Here is a 23,123-nt window from a genome sequence, read left to right as displayed (position 1 = left end):
GGCTTTTCCCCCTAGTCTCATTGAACTTAGTCCTATGTTTTTTATTATTTTGTTCATTTAACAAACATTTAATGAGCATCTACTATATGCCAGACACTCCACTAGACTCTGGAGATATGAGTGATGAATATAATCATAAAATGTTAGAGCTGGAAGTAAATTTAGAAATCACCTAATCCGAAATAATTTTACACTGAGGTTTATCCAACATTATACAATCACAAGGGAGACAATTCATGGGTAGAATATAGGTCTCTTGCCTTCCAATTTGAAAATCTGAAAAAAAAATTGGAAATCTGTATATCTACTTTGTGGCCTCTATATCATATAAAGGTCAACTCACCATCTTTGTTGTCAAAGTTAATTCCTAGAGGTTGGGTTTCACTTTTTTTTTGTAGCATGTTCCCTCTACTCCTCTACCATTACATCCAACTTCTCTCCTCCTGGCCATCGAGGGATGGACACATGGTCCAGTACTGACCAGAGTAACTTATCCCTTGATTTAATTCAGAAACTGGTTCATAACGCAAGCCTCTCTGCTGAAGGTAGACAAGGAGGACTGCCTTTTAACTCAAGGTTATGTTGATAAAGGCTGTGAATCTGGGACTGCTAAAAATACCAGCTGAGCAAATCCCACCTTCAGTAAGACCACGCAGGGATTGATAGAGTTGGGACTGGCAACCCAGTGGCAGAATCCTATAAAAATGTTCTAAATTTCTGGATCCTTCCTGGTTTTTGTAAATCATTAGAACTAATTACTTAACAACTCCTTCAATTCTTTGAGCCACTCAGTATATTTCCAGTAAATCACTAGTTACCATTTATAGAGACATTATCTCTTCCTCAAACATTTGGTAAAACTTGCCTATAAAATCACCTGGAGTTGGCATATTTAATTTGAAAAAAAAATTTAAAATATACCATTTTAATTTCTTTAGTGGTTAGACACTTATTCAGGTTTTCTACTTCTTTTTGTTTATTTGTTAATCCTCACCCGAGGATATTTTTTCTATAGATTTTTAGAAGAGTGGAAGGGAGGGGGAGAGACAGAGAGAGAGAAACATTAATGTGAGAGAGACACATTGATTGGTTGCCTCTCATATGGTGCCTTGACCAGGGCCAGGGATGGAGCCTGCAATTGAGGTAGTAAAACTGAGTAAAACTGGCTAGGGCCAGGTTTTATACTTCTTACCAGTTTTGACATATCAATTACTATAGGAAATTGGGAAATTCATCTAAGCCCGGGGTCGGCAAACTGCGGCTCGCGAGCCACATGCGGGTCTTTGGCCCCTTGAGTGTGGCTCTTTCACAAAATACCACGGCCTGGGCGAGTCTATTTTGAAGAAGTGGCATTAGAAGAAGTTTAAGTTTAAAACATTTGGCTCTCACCCTAACCGGTTTGGCTCAGTGGATAGAGCGTCGGCCTGCGGACTGAAAGGTCCCAGGTTCGATTCCAGTCAAGGGCATGTGCCTTGGTTGCGGGCACATCCCCAGTAGGAGGTGTGCAGGAGGCAGCTGATCGATGTTTCTCTCTCATCGATGTTTCTAGCTCTCTATCCCTCTCCCTTCCTCTCTGTAGAAAATCAATAAAATATATTTAAAAAAAAACAAAAAAACACACATTTGGCTCTCACAAGAAATTTCAATCGCTGTACTGTTGATATTTGGCTCTGTTGACTACTGAGTTTGCCGACCACTGAAGCTTTCACATTTATTTGCATTATGTTATTCAGAATATTGTGCTTTTCTTAGTCTCTACTGTATTTATTATTAAATTTCTTTATTTGTGTCTTTTCTCTCTTTTTCTTGAGCACCCTTGTTAAAGGTTTGTTTATTTATTTTTATTTTTTTAAATACATTTTATTGATTTTTTACAGAGAGGAAGGGAGAGGGATAGAGAGTTAGAAACATTGATGAGAGAGGACCATCAATCAGCTGCCTCCTGCACACCTCCTACTGGGGATGTGCCCGCAACCAAGGTACATGCCCTTGACCGGAATCGAACCCGGGACCCTTGAGTCTGCAGGCCGACGCTCTATTCACTGAGCCAAACTGGCTAGGGCAAAGGTTTGTTTATTTTATTAGTTTCTTCAGAGAGCCAACTTACTCTTATGGTGGTACTCTCTTTTCTTTGTTTCCTATTTGATTTTCCTTATATCTTTATTATTTCCTTCATTTTACTTTATTTGGACTTATTCTGTTTTCATTCTAATATACTAAGTTAAAGAGCTTAGCTCATCATTTTTAATATTTTTTCCTAATTTATTCACAGACTATAAATTTGCCTTTAAGCAGGGCTTTAGTTATAGCCCATAATTTTTGCTACTTATGTTGCTCAGTTTTAAATATAGGCAGTCCTTGCTTTGCACAGTTCCAATATACACAAATGTCTGACACCATGCTTTAGTTAAATAATCCTAGTCTTCCAACAACATGTTTAAATTTCAGTTACTATGCTATATTATCTATAGCTTGCAAAAATGGAGAACTGAAAGAAGGAACTAGCCAATGAAGATGAAAATGCAGCAAAAACACAAAAGTGATAATGGTGGAAATGAAATTTGAATTGAATGGCAATGGAGTTGTAGGAAAAAATAACTGGGAATGTTGATAACACTGCTGTCATTCAAGAGACTCTAGATCTGCAACCAGAAGAGCCTTGTGAAGGCGAACGTATGGATTTAATTAAGTGAGAGCTATAGTTGTGATGAAAAGGATGAAGATGTCCCCGAGAAGTGACACTGGCAAAAAAAAAAAAAAAAAAAAAAAAAAAAGGAATTCTCAGAGAGAGTTCATAATATTGAAAGTACCAAGGATAAAATGTGGGAAGCTGATCCAAATTAGGAGTGTGACAATTCACTAAGGCATAGAAAAGATGCTCATCACATTGTTAAGAGATATGACAAGAAGCAAGCACTGGTCATACTCTTAATAAGTTATTTTACAAAAGAATAAAACACTTTAGTCCTCAATGTTTTAAATTACAGTGTACTAAATAAATAACATTTTTACTATTTTTTATTTTCCCTATACATTTTTAAATCAGTTATCTGCCACTGATAAATAATTTAATATTTTGAATATACTGGAACATTACATTGTTTACAAAAGTACTTGGTTTCTTTTCGCTGTTTTGTACCAATACTAGTAGAAGAACATACCAAACACATTTTCCACGTAGAGATTTGCAGCTATAGATGCGTGTGGTGTGTGGGGAAGGTCTGCCGCTTGTGTCTATAGACGCTTATGGTGTACAAAGGGACCTAACAGTAAGGTTTACAAATGTTTTAATAAAAATTTTAAAGTAAGGGTTAAGAGTGTTTTTATGTTTTGACAAAAAAAATTTAAAGTTTACAGAACAATTTTTCTCATTAATCATTCAGCTCGATTTCCATGGTTTTATAGTCCTGCACCACCATGCAAAGCAAGGATTGCCTGTAATTTTTAATCTTCACTATGATATCTTCATAAAAGGGTTTTTAAAATTCCAACACTGGATTTCTCATTTCTAATCTTATTGCATTGGGGTCCAGGACTATAGTTTAATAAGCAGTTCTCTGGTATTTGTTGAGATTTCCTATGTGATCCTGCTTGATAAGAATGAACATCCTACCATCACTAAGTACAGGGTTTTTACACACACACACACACACACACACACACACACACACACACAGATCAAACATACTAACAACGTGTTCAAAGCTATCCTTAATTGTTTTTGCCTGTCTAATAAGTCAATTTCTGAAAGAATAGTATTAAAATATTCCACCCTGACTCTAGATTTGTCAGTTTGTTACAGATCAAATTCTTACTTGGTTTAGCACATGCTTGTTGAATGAAAATAAATTCAGAGCAACACTGTTTTCCTTTGGTTCTTCTTTTGGCACTTCATATCACTTAATAGAGAACTATATGCAGGAAAAATATTTGAATCCTGGTTGACTTAAGAAATCTTTTCCAGAGCAGCAAACTGTAAGATTAATAACATAACACACTTACTACAAAAGGTGTAGGAACATATCTTGAAAAAAGGTACACAGGAACATCTTTAGCCAATAATACTGCAGCAGTGAGTTTAGCAAGCCTAAAAAAGAGAGAGGAAAAAAAAAAGATTTCACTTAGTCTTACCATACTTTTTAGAAACCTAACTTCCATAATAAATGTTTCCTGTTACAATTATTCTGAATATATAGTATCCTAATATAACCAATTCCTATAATCACTGGTTATTTAAGCTTCATGCTCTAACTTAAAAAGGTTAAATAAATTAGATATTTTTAAAGGAGCTTAACAATAAAGAGAATTGACATTTTAATTTCTTTTTTCTTATTTATCTTTTTATGGCTCTTTTACTAAGAAATAAAACCTAAAAAAAGCAAAAATAACAGAGAAAAGTGAAATAAGAGACTTTAATAAACACAATATGCATAACTACCCCCTGAAAAAATAAGGTATCATGGTAATCTATGTGTAAAAATACCCTAAAACTATTCAAATGGGACTACAATGAGAAAATATAAGCTACATCATTATTCCTACCCAGTGCCTTGGTCAAAATAGAAAATCATAAAATAAGCATGATGCTGTTCTAAATACTAACTCTAAGTATTTTTAAATGTTGCTCCTTTCTGTAAAAGCTAAAGCTTATCTTTGAAACGCTTCTATTTCAGCTCTAAAATAAATATTAGCATGTGATCACATTTCTATTGACAGTTTCCTAGTTCAGATATCCTGCCACTGGTGGGGAAAAATTAAGGTTTTTCCCTCTAATCCATTTTAACATCTGAGACAATGAACACTGTACCTCTGGCTGCTGCAGCTGCTAGTTACTTGCCCCCGGGTATCATACCCAACGACAAAGCCTCTCTGCTTGAAGTCTGAGAAACATCTCTCCAGGTATTTGTACATCCCCTGAAGCAGATAAACACAAAACATTAGCTCCTAATGCCTGCGTTTTTCTACGATTTAAAATCCATTATTTTTATGTGCAGTGTGCAGTTTATGGTTATGCCTATGTTTACCAATGTGGAGACAAGACTGTTCAATCCTCAAAGGTGAGATGTCAAACATTTATTTCCCAGAGTTCCAGAAACATTTAATACCACAAAAATATCAATTAAGTAAATATTAAACAAAATATGTTACATAAAATACGAAGGGGGAAAAATATGGGACATGCTAAAAATATTGTTAGAAGGGCCAAAAGAAATTGTTTCTTGCCTTAAGGCTCTAGAGAACAAAATTTTGACCATTTTAGGCCTTTCTAAATCATAAGACGAAAGCTAATCAAAATATTTCACCTATTTATGACATAATCATTTTTAATCAAAAACAAAAAACTTCATTAGAACATTTCTTAAAATGGCTTATCCCATTCGTAATTCCTTGGTTTTAAAATCTCACAGAAAAGAAAATCCTATAAACTAGGACTATTAACAGTCAAGGGTGATGAAAAAATGAAGTATTTAATATTGAAAACATCATGAAAATAGCTAAAACCATTTAACTATCTTATGAATGATTTGCTAACATTAACACTTTCATTTCTAAAAATAATCCTATATAATAAAAGGGTAATATGCAAATTGTCCCCTTGACCGAGAGTTTGACCAGGGGGTGGGGCTGGCTGGCCAAACGCACCGGGGCCCCTCCCCCCGGCTGGCCCTGCCCCCATTGGCTCCGATTGGGGTGGGCCAGCTGGACCCCACCCATGCATGAATTTGTGCACCGGGCCTCTAGTATTTCATATTGTTACAAGTTCTTTAAAACTACTTTCACAAATGTTGCCACACTCAATCCTTAAAACCCTGAAAAGACAGAAATGCTGATACCATTTCTATTTTTGTCTGTCTTTTAACATCTCTTCAAAAAGGAAGAATAAGATTGATGCTCCATTTAATGACTTGCCCAAGGCCATTCATTCAACTAAAACTAAGTTATACTGATTAATTAAAGACCTACCACGTGGCAGCACCAAATGAGGCCCCAGTGACTTCTGGACTCTTCTTCCAGGGCTCTTTCAAGAATGGCTCACTGGTTGAGCATCGACCTATGAACCAGGAGGTCATGGTTCAATTCCTGGTCAGGGCACATGCTCAGGTCATGGGCTTGATCTCCAGTAGGGGGCGTGCAGGAGGCAGCCAATTGATTCTCTCCCATCATTGATGTTTCTATCTCTCCCTCTCCCTTCCTCTCTTTGAAATCAATAAAAATACATATATTTTTTTAAAAAGAATAATTATTCTTGCCCTGACCAGTGTGGCTCAGCTGGTTGGGCATCGTCCCATGCACTGAAAGGTTACTGATTCGATTCTGGGTCAGGGCACATGCCTGAGTTGCAGGCTCGATCCCTGGTAAGGGGCGTGCAGGAGGCAGCCAATCCGTGCTTTGCTCTCACATCAATGTTTCTCTCTCTCTCTCATTGTCTTTTCCCCTCTCTCTTTAAAAATCAATGTAAAAATCTTTAAAAAAAGAATTATTCTTCCCAACTTACCTTCTGTGTGTGTATGTATGTGTATGCACATGCACACCCAAATTGACTTGTTTCACCCACTTATTTATTTCTAATGATTATACTATCCTAAAACCTCACAGAACCTCATATTATTCTCTGGTATGAAAATCCATTTTATCTTATCCCCGTCTACCTAGATTCTGAAAAGGCTGAAGAATCAGATTCCATTTGACTTTTCTACTTCATACTCAACTCCTGTAAAAATTTGTACTTCTAAAGAAATTGTTTTTCAAATAGCTACTCCACCCAATTTTGTTAAGTCAAGGAATCTTCATTTAAAATGAAAGCTTATGAGGAAACCCAATATATAAAAAAGATTGAACTGAAGCATCTCTAGATGAGGAGATGGGGGTGGGGAGGTGGTATGTATGTTGTCATCCCTTCATCCCCAACCCCTGCACTAGCCCTTGGCTTTAGAGAATTCCCTCAGAACAAGGCTAAAGATGATTTGCTATCTGCCAGGATCAATTAGAATTACGACTACTGAACATTTCTCTAGTCTGGATCTATTTTTAGTATATGCTAAATGCACTTTGGCCTTCAAGCAAATATAGTTCCTTGAAGCAATGATAATGATTCACTGGAAAGAAAAGTAATTTTGTTTCCAAAATAAGTTGCATAAAATGGGGAGAAATAAAATAAATGGTGTCATGCCATACACTGTCTTAAAGAACTTTCCAATGAATATGAAGAACCAAGGGAAATATTTTCAACTAAATTTTCCAAATACTCTGATTAACCTGTACCAATGGCCATATGCCTAAATGGGTAATCTAAATAGTAAATGTCAATATTCATTTGTTAGAAGAGCCAAAAGAAATTGTTTCTTTCTTTCTTTTTTTTTTTTTAAGAAATTGTTTCTTGCCTTAAGGCTCTAGAGAAAAGAATTTTGACCATTTTAGGCCTTGCTAAATCACAAGACAAAAGCTAACCAAAAGATTTCACCTATTTATGACAAATGCAAAGTAACACTGTCAAGAAGGTGACAATGACAGCTAAAATAACTCCTACTGAGAAAGTTAGTATTTGACCTTGAAGATACAGAAATGCCTTCTAAGATAAATCAAAGATCAGAATTTATTCTTTTTTTATTTACCTACAAGAGAGAATCTTCCTGGATATGAAGGTTTTGGTTTTTCTTAGAAAAGCACAATCTAATTTATACGATAAAAAACATTGAGTGATAAAAAGTGTACAGACTTACCTGTGTTGATTGTATTACTGTAAGGTCATTAATATAACAAAATCCTGCCCCCATAGCAGAACGAAGTCCTGCAGTCCCAAAAGTCATTCGGCAACAAAGACGATCCCGCAGTTCCTTATTCATTCCATTTCGTAACAGATTTTCAATTTGCTCTTTTGTTTTGGGATTCTATAAAAAAGAAGTATTAAAACTTAATCAGGATCACAAGCAGATTCCTAATATGAAGCCTTTCTAAGGAGCCAATAAATACTATGTATAGTCTGACCAGCATGGCGCAGTGGTTGAGAGTCGACCTATTAACCAGGACGTCACGGTTATTGAGTTGTATAAGTTTCTTATATATTTTGATATCAATCCTTTATCAAATATATAATTTGCAAATATATTCTCCCAGTCAGTAGGTTGCCTTTTTGTTTTGTTGAAGGTTTCCTTCACTATGAAGAAACTTTTTAGTTGGACGTCGTCCCATTTGTTTATTTTTTTATTTTGTTTCCCTTACATGAGGGGATGTGTCCACAAAGATATTACTCTGATGTCAGATAGTTTACTTCCTATGTTTTCTTGAGTTTTATGGTCTCAGGCCTTACCTTAAAGCAATTCCACTTCTGGGTATTTATCCAAAGAAAATGAGAAGACATTATTCAAAAAGATATATGCACCCTCATGTGCATTGCAGCAAAATCTACAATAGCCAAGATATGGAAGCAATTTATGTGTCTGTTGATAGATAAATGGATAAAGAAGATGTAGTACATATATACACAATGGAATATTACACAGCAATAAAAAAGAATGAAATCTTGCCATTTGTGACAACGTGGAGGGATCTAGAGGGTATTGTGCTAAGTGAAATAAGCTGGCAGAGGAAGAAGTGGAACTGCACAAGCTGGCTCTGATCATCCTAGGGCAGTTCTCCAGAGAAGGATGCATATGTGTGAACTCATAGCAGTAGTACCTATAGTAGCTGGAAATGGACACAACCAACTAGTTAAACGGATCTCTGGGGGGAATCTTAACAGGATCTTAGCACACACACACTAAATTTATATATAGTCCTTGTTTGTTAGATTTTATCTTATGTAACAAATGTTTAACTTTATTAGGCACTTTGCATGTTGAAATTGTTATATGATTTTTCTTTTTTAACCTGTCAAAGTTGTGGATAACGTTGATTGATTTTCTAATATTATACTAACCTTGAATTCTGGTTTTGGTTTGATAAATTTACTTTTTATTTAAGGATAGCTGGTATACAATCTTACATTGGTTGTATTAGTTTCAGGTGTATAATATAGTGATTCAACATTTTTATACCTTATAATGTGGTCACTCCACTAATTCTAATACTCATCTGTCACATGTAAACTTATCACTATCTTATTGACTAAATTCCTCTTCCCTTTTTCACCTTCCTCCCCACCCTTCCCTTCTGGTAACCATCCCTTTTGTCTCTGTTTCTGAATCTGTTTGTGCAGAACACATGAAGACTATACACACCTTCCCCTATGGCCAATAGCCGATGACTGTTTGGTGCAGGGTTATAACTCCATTAATACTCCAGAGGGTATTAATTAATACTCCAGAGGGCCAACGAATCAAGTTGAGATTCAATTTCACCTGAAACTAAATCATTCCCTCACTCCCCTACAGGTTTCTCCTGAGAGCAGTCCTTTTATAAATCATTTACGCAAGAATCCCCATCTCGGCTTCTAGGGAACTCAACCTAAGATACATATATGCAAATATACACAGGTGACCTTTGAACAATGCAGGGGTTTAGGGTGCCCAACCGTGTGCTATCAAAAATCGGCAAATAACTTTTGACTCCTCAAAAACTACAGTCCCTTGGTATCTGTGGGGAACTGGTTCCAGGACCCCTACAGATACCAAAATCTATAGATGCTCAAGTCCCTCATATAAAATGACACAGATCAATGCATACAGTCGGCCCTCTGCATTCATGAATTTCCAACTGCAGATAAAACACCTGGGGATACAAAGGGCTAACTGCATATTTATTGAAAAAATATGCACATAAGTGGACCTGTGTCGTTCAAACCTGTATTGTTCAAGTGTCAACTGTATATACTTTTAACTTTTAGCACACAAGAAATAGAAAGGAACTTCCTGAATCTGATAATGGCTAGCAATCCTAGCTAAAGCTGTAAAGCAAGAAAAAGGGACAAAAAGTACAAGAACTGCAAAAGAAACAAAACACATATTTACAGATGAAATGGTTGAGCACATAAACAATTTCAAGAGTAAATAATTTTTAGAATGAATGTTAAAATACAGTAGGGTTGTTGGATACCAGGTCAATATACAAAAGCCAATTGCATTTCTCTGTATCAACAAACAGAAATATCATTTTAAACCATCTGTTTCCTATATGGCCATGTAAACTCCAACAATATCTGACCTTCCCATAGGTAACAATTGTAAACTCTAGACAAAATACAAAAACAAAGAAACAAAATCAAACCCACAAAGACCTGAAGGTACTGGAGAGTGGACAAATGCAAATGATTGTAAAAGGGAGTTGGCACTTGGGACAAGGGAACCAGTACAGGGTGAGTTTCCCATTTTTATGGCTCTTAACGTGAAGGCAGGTATTAATCTGAACCATGCACAGTGGCTAAAACACCAGTGAAAATTCTACAGTCCTTGTGGCCTGAAGAACCAGAGCACAGAGTTCAGGGTAACCACTGGGGTATATGTCCAGAAAGGAGAGAGTTGGAGGGGGAGAACCTGACATTCTGCACACAGACTCTGCCCAGCTCTCTGGCTAACTCCTGTACTATGTATGTGAGATAGACTTCGGCTAAAGATAAAAGAATAAATCGAGATTTGAGCAGCCTCTCAAGAAACAGTTTGCAGTTAGCGTTCACCAAGTTAACTACCTGTTAAAACACGCAAAATCAAACACTCAATACTTAAAAGGTGCTTGAATTCTCAGTGCTTTATAAAACAGAGGTTCTTTTCCCCCCTAAGGGCATGAAAATTACAAAAATAAATACACATTGGTGTGAGTGGTACTGTAGTACTATAGTATAATATCAACTCACTTACTGTTAAGTTTTTCTTTATAATTATGTAAAAGTTCCTTGATATTTGGGGAGAAGATGTTTAAGTCATTTATTTTATGTATGAATCTAATTTTACAGAAATCACAAATAAAACTTATTATTTTTGTAAAGTATGACATTTCTACTTAGATGAACATCTTAGTCTGTTTTAATGTTATTTTATTGTTGACTTTCATTCTATTAAGGAAATAAAGCTTCTGAAAACCTTGTAATAGTGTACTGTTTAAAGATAAGTTAGTAGTATCCACATTTTCAAAAGTTATATACTAAGTATTTATATATTACTAGTGGCCCGGTGCACAGATTCATGCACATTGAAAGGAAATTAGAAGAAAGATGCATGTGATAATTATGCTACTGCAAAAATTACATGTCAAAATATTATATGTAATATAGTATTATAAAATTAAATACAAAATATTTTAATATCATTTGCCCTTTTTCTATAATAGAAGTATCAGAGATAAAAGAAAATTAGTAAAATGTATATGAAAATAATATATAAATTGATTAATAAATAATAACATGATATAAAAACAAAGACATGATATAAAAATAACAAAACATGATATAAAAACATTTATAAAAACAATGATTGATAAATTGATTAGTAAATAAACAAAAACAAAATTTTATGATTTAACAAAATGGGAACTGTTTATCATTCTCTGTATTTTTAAAAAGGGTGGGGTCCCTTGCCCTGGCAGGCAATCAGGGCCGATTAGGCCCGTCTCACCCACTCCCGATCGAGTGGGCCAGCTGGGGGAAAGGACTGCAGGTGGTTGGCCGGCCACAGGAGGTTGGCTATGGGAGTGCAATGACCACCAGGGGGAAGCTCCTGCATTGAGCATCTGCTCCCTGGTGGTCAGTGCACGTCATAGCGACTGGTCATTCGGTCAACTGGTTGTAACAGTCACTTGGGCTTTTATATAGAGAGATTATTAATTACAAACTACATAATATACTTTCTTTGCATAAAAAAGTACTAATAATATAGATAAGGCTATAAACATCTTTGACTATTATCCTCATTCCCATATGTCTGCTTTAGGGAAGCCAGTACTGTTTGTGATGAATCCTTCCAGAACTTTTCTTGCACCTCCATGCTTAGGGAAATGTAGTTTTGCTTTATCTCTTTTTATTATATACTAGAGGCCCAGTGCACGAAATTTGTGCACAGGGGTGTGTGTCCCTCAGCCCAGCCTGCACCCTCTCCAATCTGGGACCCCTCGAGGGATGTCCGACTGCCCATTTAGGCCCGATCCCGGTGGCCTGATCGCCCACAACTGCCCTCCCTTGCAGGCCTGGTCCCTCCCAACTGCCCTCCCCTGCTGGCCATCTTGTGGTGGTCATCTTGTGTCCACATGGGGGCAGGATCTTTGACCACATGGGGGCAGCCATCTTGTGTGTTGGAGTGATGGTCAATCTGCATATTACTCTTTTATTAGACAGGATAGAGGCCTGCTGCACGGGTGGGGGCCAGCTGGTTTGCCCTGAAGGGTGTCCCCGATCAGGGTGGGGGTTCCCTTGGGGCATGGGGCGGCTTGGGCAAGGGGCCTGTGGTGGTTTGCAGGCCGGCCATGCCCCCTGGCGACCCAAGCAGAGGCCCTGGTATCTGGGGTTTATTTATCTTCTACAATTGAAACTTTGTAGCCTGCAGTGGAGCCAAGCCTTCTGCTTGCTCCGAGGCGGCAGCCATTTCTCTTGGGGATTTATGTATCTTCTATAATTGAAACTTTGTAGCCTTAAGCAGAGGCCTGGGCCGGCCAGGGTGTACAGAAAGCTTGGCTTTCTCCATCACTGGGGGCAACCCTAGCCTCCTGCTCTTTCCAGCTCCGTGGCTGCCGCCATTTCTGTTTGGGTTTATGTATCTTCTATCATTGAAACTTTGTAGCCTTGAGTGGAGGCCTAGGCCGGCAAGGGCAGGTGGAAAGCTTGGCTTCCTCCATTGCCGGGGAAACCCAAGCCTCCCTCCTGCTCTCTGTGGCTGTAGCCATCTTGGTTGGGTTTATTTGCATATTAGCTCCTGATTGGCTGGTGGGCGTGGCCTGTGGGCGTGGCCTGTGGGTGTAGCGGAGTGATGGTTAATTTGCATATTACTCTTTTATTAGATAGAATACTAGAGGCCCGGTGCACAAAATTTGTGCACTTGGCAGGGGATCCCCTCAGCCTGGCCTGCGCCCTCTCACAGTCTGGGAGCCCTCGGGGGATGTCCAACTGCCGGCTTAGGCCTGGCCTAAGCCAGCAGTCAGACATCCTTAGCACTGCTGTGTAGGTGGGAGAGGGTCCTGCCACCGCCACTGTGCTCGCCAGCCATGAGCCCAGCTCAGGGCTTCTGGCTGAGCCTCACTCCTGCTGTGGGAGCACGCTGACCACCAGGGGGCAGCTCCTACATTGAGCGTCTGCCCCCTGGTGGTCAGTGTGCATCATGTGACTGGTCGTTCTGCCATTTGATCAATTTGCATATTACCCTTTTATTATATAGGATATGGTATTAAATTGTATGTGATGCTCTATAACTTGTTTATTTAATTGAATATCCTTTCAATACATGTAGTATCTATGCTAATCTTTTCAACTACTGCAGAACGTTCCAGTTTATTTATCCTTTGCCCTATTGGTGGGCATTTATGTTTTCTCTAATTTTTATTTGCATAAATAATAAAATATTTCAGAGGGAAAATTACATGAGAACATTCTGAGCAGAAACCACAAAATAAAACCACTACTTATATTGAATTTATTGAAGAGATTTTCTAACAAGATTCTAGTTAGCTGAAAATGAATATGCCTTTGTATATAAGAAGCACGGTATTTTTCAATTACACTATAATTTTCATACTCTCTTGGGCATTGAATATGACAGTATCCATAGTTTTTTTTTTGGTAAGATACAGTGCTCACTAAATTATTTGTTGTGGAAGATCTCAAGCAGGTTTGGATACACTACTGTCTGTCTATTCTTTCCACCAGCATTAATCATTTTCTCCATTAACTCCCAACACCAGAGGGCAGCAGCCTCAGTACTAATTAGCAATAATGCAGAGAGCAATTTCGTGAAAATACACTCCTGTAGTAAAATCTGCACTAAGTTGCTAATCAACCTTTTATTTGGTGTGTGTGTGGGCGGGGGGGGGGGGGGGTATATTTCTTAAAAACAAACAGAACAGACATATAAAGTAGGTAAAAAACAATTCAAACAAGCAAATGATGTTTGTTTTCTTTATATAACTTGACCTCGGTTAGTCATTGACATCCATAGATTTTTTTCTGGAAAGCTGGTATGGGTTTTCTCTGTTTTTGTATATACAGGCATGTTTTCTGCCAGTGTGTTCTTAAGTAGAATGGCCAATTAGGAGCTCTGTGTTTGTGAGCTGGGCTTATTGTTTTGCAGACTTGGTTAGCACTAATTACATTATGTAAACTTTCAGAAGAATAATGAAAACTGATGGCATAATGAAATTTAGGAGGGTTAAAGAATAGTGTGAGTGACTCCCATTTTTTCATAGCATGTATTTGACAGACGATATCTAAAATAAATCAAGGGATAGTGGTACTAGCACATTATTTAGTTTTTTTGATGGTAACCAGGAGAATAAAAACAAAGCTGAAAATGGCTTCTAAAGGGCAAATTGCAGATGCGAAGAGGCAGTTAGAAACATTACTTCCCATTATAATCCCTTTTATACTATTTTTTATCATAAGCATGTATTTCTTTGAAATAAATACAAATAAATTAAAAAGAAAATGGTAGAAACTGAGGAAAATGTAAAAAAAATGGAAATAAAAAGAAAAATAAATTTATTTTTAAAAAGGGAAATAAATCCAAACTCTTGTTCGTATGTACTAAATTTCTGGGACAGAAGGAGAATGTTGTTGCCAAGGAGACCAAAGCAACTGTTGAGCAGCAAATATAGCTCTTGAAAAAAAAAAATTCCATGATAATGTATTCTGCTTAATATTACATCCTATTCCAGCTTTTAAAAAGGACAAAATGGTTTTAATGAGGTTCCTGAAACTTGGTGATGATGTCACTAACATTTGCTAAGTATTCAGATTATAAGGTCTAGTACAGGATAAGAAAATTTGAGTAAAGGTCAAATGACCTGGGTTCTAGTCCCAATTCTACTACTTAAAAGCCATATGTCCTTGAGCAAGCCATTTTCCTTTTCTGAAATTAAGTTTCTTTGCTTGTAAAAAATGGGATAACCACTCCCTAGCCTGCCCACCACTCAAGTTTGCTGTAAATATAAAAAAAATTTTAGGTTATTTTACAAAGTTTAAAACACTACACAAATAAATTCAAGTGATGAGTACTAATATTTCCCAAGATTGATAAAGCCATATGTATTCCGTACTTTTCATTGATTAAATGCCAAATTAAGTAAATTATTATAAAAATGTGAACAAAACAATATAATATAAACTGTTATTGTAAAAATTGGATTGAACTAAGTGGCAGATCCAAGCTCGGGTCCAGGCTCTACCACAACTGGCTAATTTCCACAATTACTTTGGGTCTCTACACAGTGAAATTGGACTATACCACCTTGAAGTAGAGGTGCTCCATGGTATATTTTCCATCACAAGATGACTTAAAAGGGAATTCATTCACCATTTTAAAAAATCTGGGCTACATTTTGCTTGAAAAAAAAAAAAAATCACTGCTAGATGTCCGAAAGTCACTGGCTTCGATTAAAGTCTTTTTTATTTCTATTTCCAGGCATTTCATAACCTTATCTAAACTAATCTATCTTTAACTTTTCATTCTACTCTTTCTCAACATAGACCTACAGTGAGGTCAGAGTGTTCTACTCACTATTTTTCAAAATGCCATGGCCCCAAAACACCAAGGGTCAGATCCTGGACTACGGTAGATTTACCAATAGAATGCCCCCACTGAAACTACACGGGATACCCGACTGCCCAATAAACACCCTATTGCACTATTTTCTTTTTTAACACTTACACACACTTTTATTTATTCAAGGCCACTAAAGACAAATCACAGTTGACTCTAGAACTTAGCCCCTTTAAACTCCCTGCAGTCAAAAATCCACTTTTGACTCCCCCAAAACTTAATTACTAATAGCCTACTGCTGACCAGGAGCCTTACTGATAAGTCAATTAACACATGTTTTGTATGTTACACATATTACTTACTGTATTCTTATAATAAAGTAAGCTAGAGAAAAGAAAATGTTATTAAAAAAATCATAAGGAAGAGAAAATACATTTACAGTATTATATTTATTTTTAAAAATCTGCATATAAGTGAACCTACAGAGCTGAAACCTGTGTTGTAAAGACTTCCTATGACCTGGTCTCTACATGCCTTCTCAACAGTTTCTCTTTGTACCCTAAGCTACAGCAGAAACAAATGTTCGAAGTACACACATAGAAGGATAACATTCATTTGTAATTTAGTTTTCCCTGCTGAAGACACACATTAAAGTTTCAATCTCTGCTTGGTATAATAGTCTTCCTCTCCATGTTAACAAGTCTAAATTTTATTTAATTCTGAAAGTTAGCAGAAACAACACGTTTTTCATGAAGACTTCTCAAAGTACACCACCCCACCAAGGCTAAAACTAGCAATTTTGGTGACTTAAGCAAGTAGCAAGTTGCCCTCTGATCAATTTATAAATTATGTGCTTCACTTAGAGTCATTAGAATCAGTGGCATTTGGTAGGTTCCTTCTTTCAATTAAACTCAGTTTCTCTGTGCTAAAAGACTATAGATGTTGTCAACATGTAATGAGACAAATGCTGTAAATCTGGCCTATTATTTTGTATTTTAGCACTCTACATTTCAGTGCCCAGGGATACAACCTAGCTTACCTATACTCTCAGTCTACAATATACACCTTTATTTACCAATTAAAAGTATTTTCTCTCATTAAGAGGATTAATTAATCTTTATTATTTGTATTACGTGATTATCAAAATTATTTAAATCTGTTCCTCTGTTAAGGGCACCTGTTACTTACTCCCTGTATTATATTTGTGAGCTTTTGTTTTATCTTCCCTTCTACGTTCTTTAAAGATATGATCCATATCTATTTCATCTTTGATTTCCCACAGATTTTCAGACAGTGCCTTATATATAGACGGCACTTTAGATATAAATTAAGATTTTCTTTTCCACTTTCAATGAAGGCTGGCTCTCCGCATTCTGCTGTAGCTTAGGATATTTTCTTCTAGAAAGTCTTCCTTGACCATCCCAGTCTACAGGTCACTCTTACTTTTTAACTCCTAAGAGAGCTGTCTATAAACCATTTAATTGCCACTAAAACTACTCAGCATTATCTTTTTATGTTTATATGTATGTTATAATCTTTTTATATTTCAGTATATTCCAATAATATCTAGGCACAACATAGACAATCAATCTTTAAAAAAATTAATCAAGAGATTCATTAAGGGCCTAGCCGGTTTGGCTCAGTGGATAGAGCGTTGGCCTGTGGACCAAAGGGTCCCAGGTTCGATTCCGGTCAAGGGCAAATGCCGGGGTTGCAGGCTTGATCCCCAGTAGGAGACGTGCAGAAGGCAGCCGATCAGTGATTCTCCCTTATCATTGATGTTTCTATCTCTCTCTCTCCCTCTCCTTTCTCTCTGAAATCAATAAAAATATATTTTTTAAAAAAGAGAGATTCATTAAGAAGAGTATACTCAAAACTGGCACCTAAAGAGAACAAAAGATCTCATTCATGGCAATGAAAAACAAACTATTGTTGAAGGGCCAAAGGCTTTGACATACATAATAGTTACTAGTAAATTAAATTGTTTTAGAATTCTACAAGTGTCTTTGAATTTCATAAATCTTCCTTTCACTTTAGGAAGACATAAGTGCAACCACATGCATTTACTGACTACCAATGAAAGCAGATGACTGTAAACAAAAACTAACTGTATTAAACATATAAGGATAACATTCTTCTGTAATTTAGTTAATTTTCCCTGCTGAAGACATTTATATAGTTTGCAGTATATATCATTTTACTGTATGCTAAGCCTTAGTGCTTTTATTTCTATTAGGTTCCCTCCTCCCTAATGGACTAAAACCAGAAAAGCAATCTTTGAATCTTCACTTCTTTTGTATCCTTCCACAGTGAGGAACTATATTATAGCAGGCATTTTATAAATACTGCCAAAATGAATTTAAAGGCACATCTTTATGTTAATTAATGGGATATCACAGATTTGGTACACTTGACTATATTATATATATATATATATATATATATATATATATATATATATATATATATATAATATCCAAATCCTACAATAAGGGAGTTGGTTCTCTAGTTTATTTTACTTCAGTCAGAACACTCTAGAGCAGTGACTTCAACCTTTTACGATCCATGGCAAACATAACCTAATATAATTCGATCTGGACCAAAAAAGATGAAAAAAGTATAATTTTGATTCAGATCATCACTGGACAGCTAATGCTATGATGGCTGTTGTAATTTTTTAATTTGACAATCTAAGGGAAAAAGAGGTCAGTGCCCCTTAGCAAGTCAGGTATTGCATGTCTTAAAAATTCTTGCGGCACACCAGTTAAAAATTGCTGATCTTGAGTCTTGCTACTCAAAGTGTGGTTCAAAGACCAGCAGCACTGGTATCACCTGGGAACTCATTCTGAGGCTGAATCCTCAAGCCCTACTCGAGGCTTCCTAAACCAGAAATTGGTGATCCGTAAGCACTTCAAGGTTTGAGAAGTACTGGTTTTGACTCCAGAAGAAGAATGAGAATGTCCAAGATGCATATGCTCAAGTAATGCTGACTAACACGTGGTTGCTTATTTGTTAGTCTTCCTTATCTGTTAACTGAGGCTTTTTGGGGGCAAGAACCCTTTCCTATCTTCCTCACCAGTAGTATTCCCTGGACTGACAAGCCCTGAAACATTATCCAGTGCTCAATAAAATCTCTTGTGGTGGTGTTTTTTTAAATCCTCACCTGAGGATATATTGTCACTGATTTTAGAGCAGGGAGGGAGGGAAGAAGGGATGGAGGGAAAGAGGGGAGAGAGAGGGAGAGAGGGAGAGAGGGAGGGAGGGAGGGAGGGAGGGAGGGAGGGAGGGAGAGAGAGGAGGAGGAGGAGGAGGAGGAGGAGGAGGAGGAGGAGGAGGAGGAGGAGGAGGAGGAGAAGAAGAAGAAGAAGAAGAAGAAGAAGAAGAAGAAGAAGAAGAAGAAGAAGAAGAAGAAGAAGAAGAAGAAGAAGAAGAAAGGAGAGAGGAGAGAGAGATGCTAGAGATGGGGAATCCGACCAACAGCCTAGGTATGTGCCCTGATTGGGCATGAACCTGCAATCATTTGGTGTACAGGAGGATGCTCCAACCAATGGAGCCACCTGGCCAGGGCTCAATAAATATTTTTTGCTGAATGCATGAATGACTGAACAAAATGAAAATGAAACTTTTTCACAAAGCTCATCCTTTAGGAAATTATTTGTACAACATGATTTCACATACTACCAGACTAATTATTTAATTCAGCATTATTAATTCCATTTTAAATGTTACTTCTCGATGTCAACAAATGCATTGCATGTGTTCGACAAAGCAAAAGCTTGGATCATCTTCCTTTGTTGGAGCCACCAGGGACCTTTTTTACAAGTGCGATAGCTGCATTTTAATTCTGCTTGCACAGATCCATCCCACAAGAATGCACAAGATGAAATCACCGCAAAACTTGGAGGGGGTGGGGGGCACAGAGGAGGAATGGGTAACACAAAAACAAATTTATGTATCAAAGCATCATATAAAAGCTGGAAAACATGATTTTTTTGAACAGAATACTTCCAGGAAATAATTCCCGGCAAGGGAAAGAAGGTGGTAAGATAACTCTTACCTTTCTCAAGAGCAAAAGGTGATACTAGCGAATACTAGGGAGTGATAAAAGATCATCGACTACCTAGCGACGGAAGGTGGAAACAGCAGACCAGAACTAACGCGGATAGCGGTTAGAAACGTCCAAGAAGGGTGACAAAAACCACTTTCAGGTTTAGAGAAAGGAAAGGGAAAGGAAAGCTCTATGACGGATACAACTTACGATGATGATGATTAATTATTATTATTATTATTTATTATTATTATTAAGAGAGACGACATGCACTTTAAGGGAAGGGGTGAAAGGAAGAAAGGGAGGTTGCGATTGCGCTCACTGTAAAAGGAAGCGACTGCAGGCGTCCCTGCCCAGCTCAGACGGTCCCAGGGAGCCAGCCCAGGCATAGGTGGGTGGCAACGCCCGGCCCCGCTGGCTCCCTCCCGGTGGCCTGAGCCATCTCCTCTGCAACCTGCCGAGCACCAGGTGGGGACAAGAAGCAGCAGACGGCGTGTGGGAGGGCGTGCGGGAAGAAGGGGAGGATGCGGGCTGCCCAAGTACCCACCTTATCCCAACGCAGCCACTGCCCGATGGCCGTGTCTAGCTGAGGGTCCCCGGTGTGGTAGGGGGCGTGGAGCAGGTTGGAGTTCAGGTCCCCCTCTGCGTTTTCAGCCATGGCTGGCAGGCTGGGGTGCGCGGATCAGGGGGGCCGATGAAGACGCCTAGTTGGGGGAGCCTGAGGTGCGCTCACCGGGAGCCTGAGGTGCGCTCACCAGGGTCCCAACGCCCCCTCCTCACTGAAGGGCATCGGAGACCAACGGCAGGATGTTTGCACCAGCTCCTGCCGCAGCTTTGAGACGCAGGAGAGAGGAGGTTGCGGCCGCTCGCTCTTCACCACACCAGCTCCTGGTCTCTCTCTGGGCGAATGGACAGGGGCGGTCGCGCCGGGAGAGAACAACAACAGTCCCTGATGCCTGGGTTTTGGTCACCGCCGCAGCCGCTGCCTCCGCCCTGGCTACCTTAGGCCCCGCCCCTGCCGCTGGCCCCGCCCCTTATGATTTAAGCCTTGGGGCGGGGGGCTTGGGGCGGGGGGAGGCGTGGAGCACGAATAGGCAGGGCGCTCCCGACGTCTCAGCAGTAGCGCGTTAGGATCCGCCACGGGGGTGGAAAAATGAAGCACGGCTCTTTTTATGTTCTAAATGGCCTTTTGCCACGGGTGTTGTCTTTGTTTCAGCCCCCACACACTCCCACGCGTCTCCTTTTCTCGGCCGGTTATCACGAGCCAGCCACCTAAGCGCTCGCCCGGCAAGTCCCGGGTGCGGCGTGTGCGCAGGCCGCTCTCCACTTTCGGCTTCGGAGCGCGCGCCTGGCGGCAGGGTGCGCGGGGCTGTCCCCGCACGGCCTCACGGGGCTTGTAGTTCTTTTCTTTCCCCGAGGTCTGCGGAGACCGCCGCTAAGGACTACGACTCCCAGCAGATCCGCACCCTTCCTTTCCTCAAAGGAAAAATCTGTCTCGAGGCTGTTCCCCTTTAGGGACATTCCTGTACCTGTTACCCTACGCGAGTGCCCAGAGCTTAAATTAATTAAGTAAGGACTGATTTAGGAAGGGGACAGCTGTACCCACTGAACCCTTTGCAGTGTATGAGTTGCGTTCTTTCGCTTCAACCCTCCGGTGAGGTAGGTGGGCGTGACCATCCCCATTTTACACACAAAGAGGAAACTGCCTTTCTCAGAGTGAACCGACTCTCTCCGAAGCGATGTTCGTGATGGAAGGGGGGTTCTAACCTGCTTTCAGACTTCCTCAGCGGGCGGTTCTTTTCGCTCTGCTGCTACCGAGGGCTAGGAGGCAGGGACAACAAGATGAAGGAGGGGAGATGGGTCAGCATTTAGCCACAGCTACAATGCATAAGCGTCACGAGAGAGGTACCAAAAGCAATGGGAATAGGAATATAGAGGAAGAAGAAAGATTATTGAGGTCATTTTAAAGTTCTTATTTTGGCCTCTTCTCTTCTATGGAATAGTCATCTTTCACGTCCCGCAGCTTGAGGTCTGGGACATGCTGAGAAGGGCTTACCTGCCTGCCACTCATTTGCTCCTGAGTTTCTTGTTTCTGCCTTTTTACAATGGCACTATAATTTTGACCAAATATCTTTCAACTCTTTACCTATCCAGCTTTTTTGGTAATGAGGGTGTAATAATATTTACTCCATGGCTACAGTAACTTCATAAGTGGCTTTAGAGTGCTTTGAGGTTCATAGATAAAAGATATAAAACATTCAAAGTATTACTTTCTTTCCTTTAAAGTGCCATTGCCATAATAAAATCCAAACTACCAAGGTACAGAAGAATCGTAGTGCCAGTTCCTGAAAAATAACATGCTATAATTTGGAGTTAGAGTTTTTGCTAAGCAGTTGTGTGTTTCCTTTAATGAAGTCAGCAGGTTCTTTTAATCACATAAGACCTGGGAAAAAAACCATGTGTCCTGGATGAAGATTCATCATTCACCATCGTCACTATTATTATCCATGATAAGCATTAATTGAACATTTACTCTATATGCTAAGCATTATGCTAGGAGCTGAGGCAATAAGGAAGTATATAACACAATTACTCATTAAAAAAAATCTGTCTAGGGGGTCAGGATCTATGCAAGAAAAGATAGCCCATGATAAACAGCAACTTACTGCAGACAACTGTTAAAGAGTTTGGAGCCTGAGGTGGTCAATAAAAGCAACAAGCAGCAGGTGAGACCAGCACTAGGCTTTGAGGAACAAAATAAGTAGAGGATATTTTAAAGCCATAGACCATTGGTTCTCAAATCTCCATAAGAGTTTGTTTAAAATATATATTTCTGGCCCTAGCTGGTTTGGCTCAGTGGATAGAGTGCCAGCCTGCAGAATGAAGGGTCCCAGGTTTGATTCTGGTCAAGGGCACATGCCCAGGTTGCAGGCTCAATCCCCACTGGGGGATGTGCAGGAAGCAGCAATCAATGATTCTCTCTCATCATTGATGTTTCTCTCTCCCCTTCTCTTTTCCTCTCTGAAATCAATAAAAAATTTTCTTAAATATATATTTCTGGACACTGCCCCAGAGATTGAAACAGCACATCTGTGTAGAAGAGCCTAGATACCTACATATTTGATAAATCTGTTGATTGTGACATTGGGGACCGTAATTTTACTACTTAAAGTGTGATACGACCAGTGTATTGGTGTCCTCTGGGAGCTTATTAAATACAAAATTTCAGGCTCCATCTCAATTCTGCTGAATCAGAATCTACATTTTACAAGATCCAATAATGATTTATGGATATGAAATTTGATTGGCAGTGGGTTTCATAAGATGATTCTTAGTTTAATTCAGTTTTGAGAAACACCACTTTAACAACTTTCAAGAGATGGAATTATATAGGGCAAGTATGAAAGACAAGAGAAATACAAGTTTTAATTTAATACCAGAGTCAACCAGCTCATATATATTCGGTG

At 38.8% G+C, this 23,123-nt stretch overlaps 1 protein-coding gene across 1 annotated transcript in view; it reads right to left on the bottom strand.

The window, feature by feature from the left end:
- PGM2L1 (phosphoglucomutase 2 like 1) overlaps positions 1-20,685 on the bottom strand; it is a 38,572-nt gene extending 17,887 nt beyond the window's left edge. Inside the window, exons 1-4 of the mRNA XM_080687178.1 lie at positions 20,204-20,685; positions 7,722-7,889; positions 4,808-4,914; positions 4,003-4,087 (exon numbers count right to left, since the gene is read on the bottom strand). Coding sequence (XP_080543304.1) covers positions 4,003-4,087; positions 4,808-4,914; positions 7,722-7,889; positions 20,204-20,314 — 471 coding nt within the window. The 5' untranslated portion in view covers positions 20,315-20,685. The remainder of the gene's footprint in view (positions 1-4,002; positions 4,088-4,807; positions 4,915-7,721; positions 7,890-20,203) is intronic.
- Positions 20,686-23,123: the final 2,438 nt, after the last annotated feature.

The sequence above is a fragment of the Plecotus auritus genome (assembly GCF_963455305.1).
Source record: "Plecotus auritus genome assembly, chromosome: 9".
Lineage (NCBI taxonomy): Eukaryota > Metazoa > Chordata > Mammalia > Chiroptera > Vespertilionidae > Plecotus > Plecotus auritus.
The sequence above is the reverse complement of the archived record's forward strand: the minus strand, read 5'-3'. Positions and strand labels throughout refer to the sequence as shown.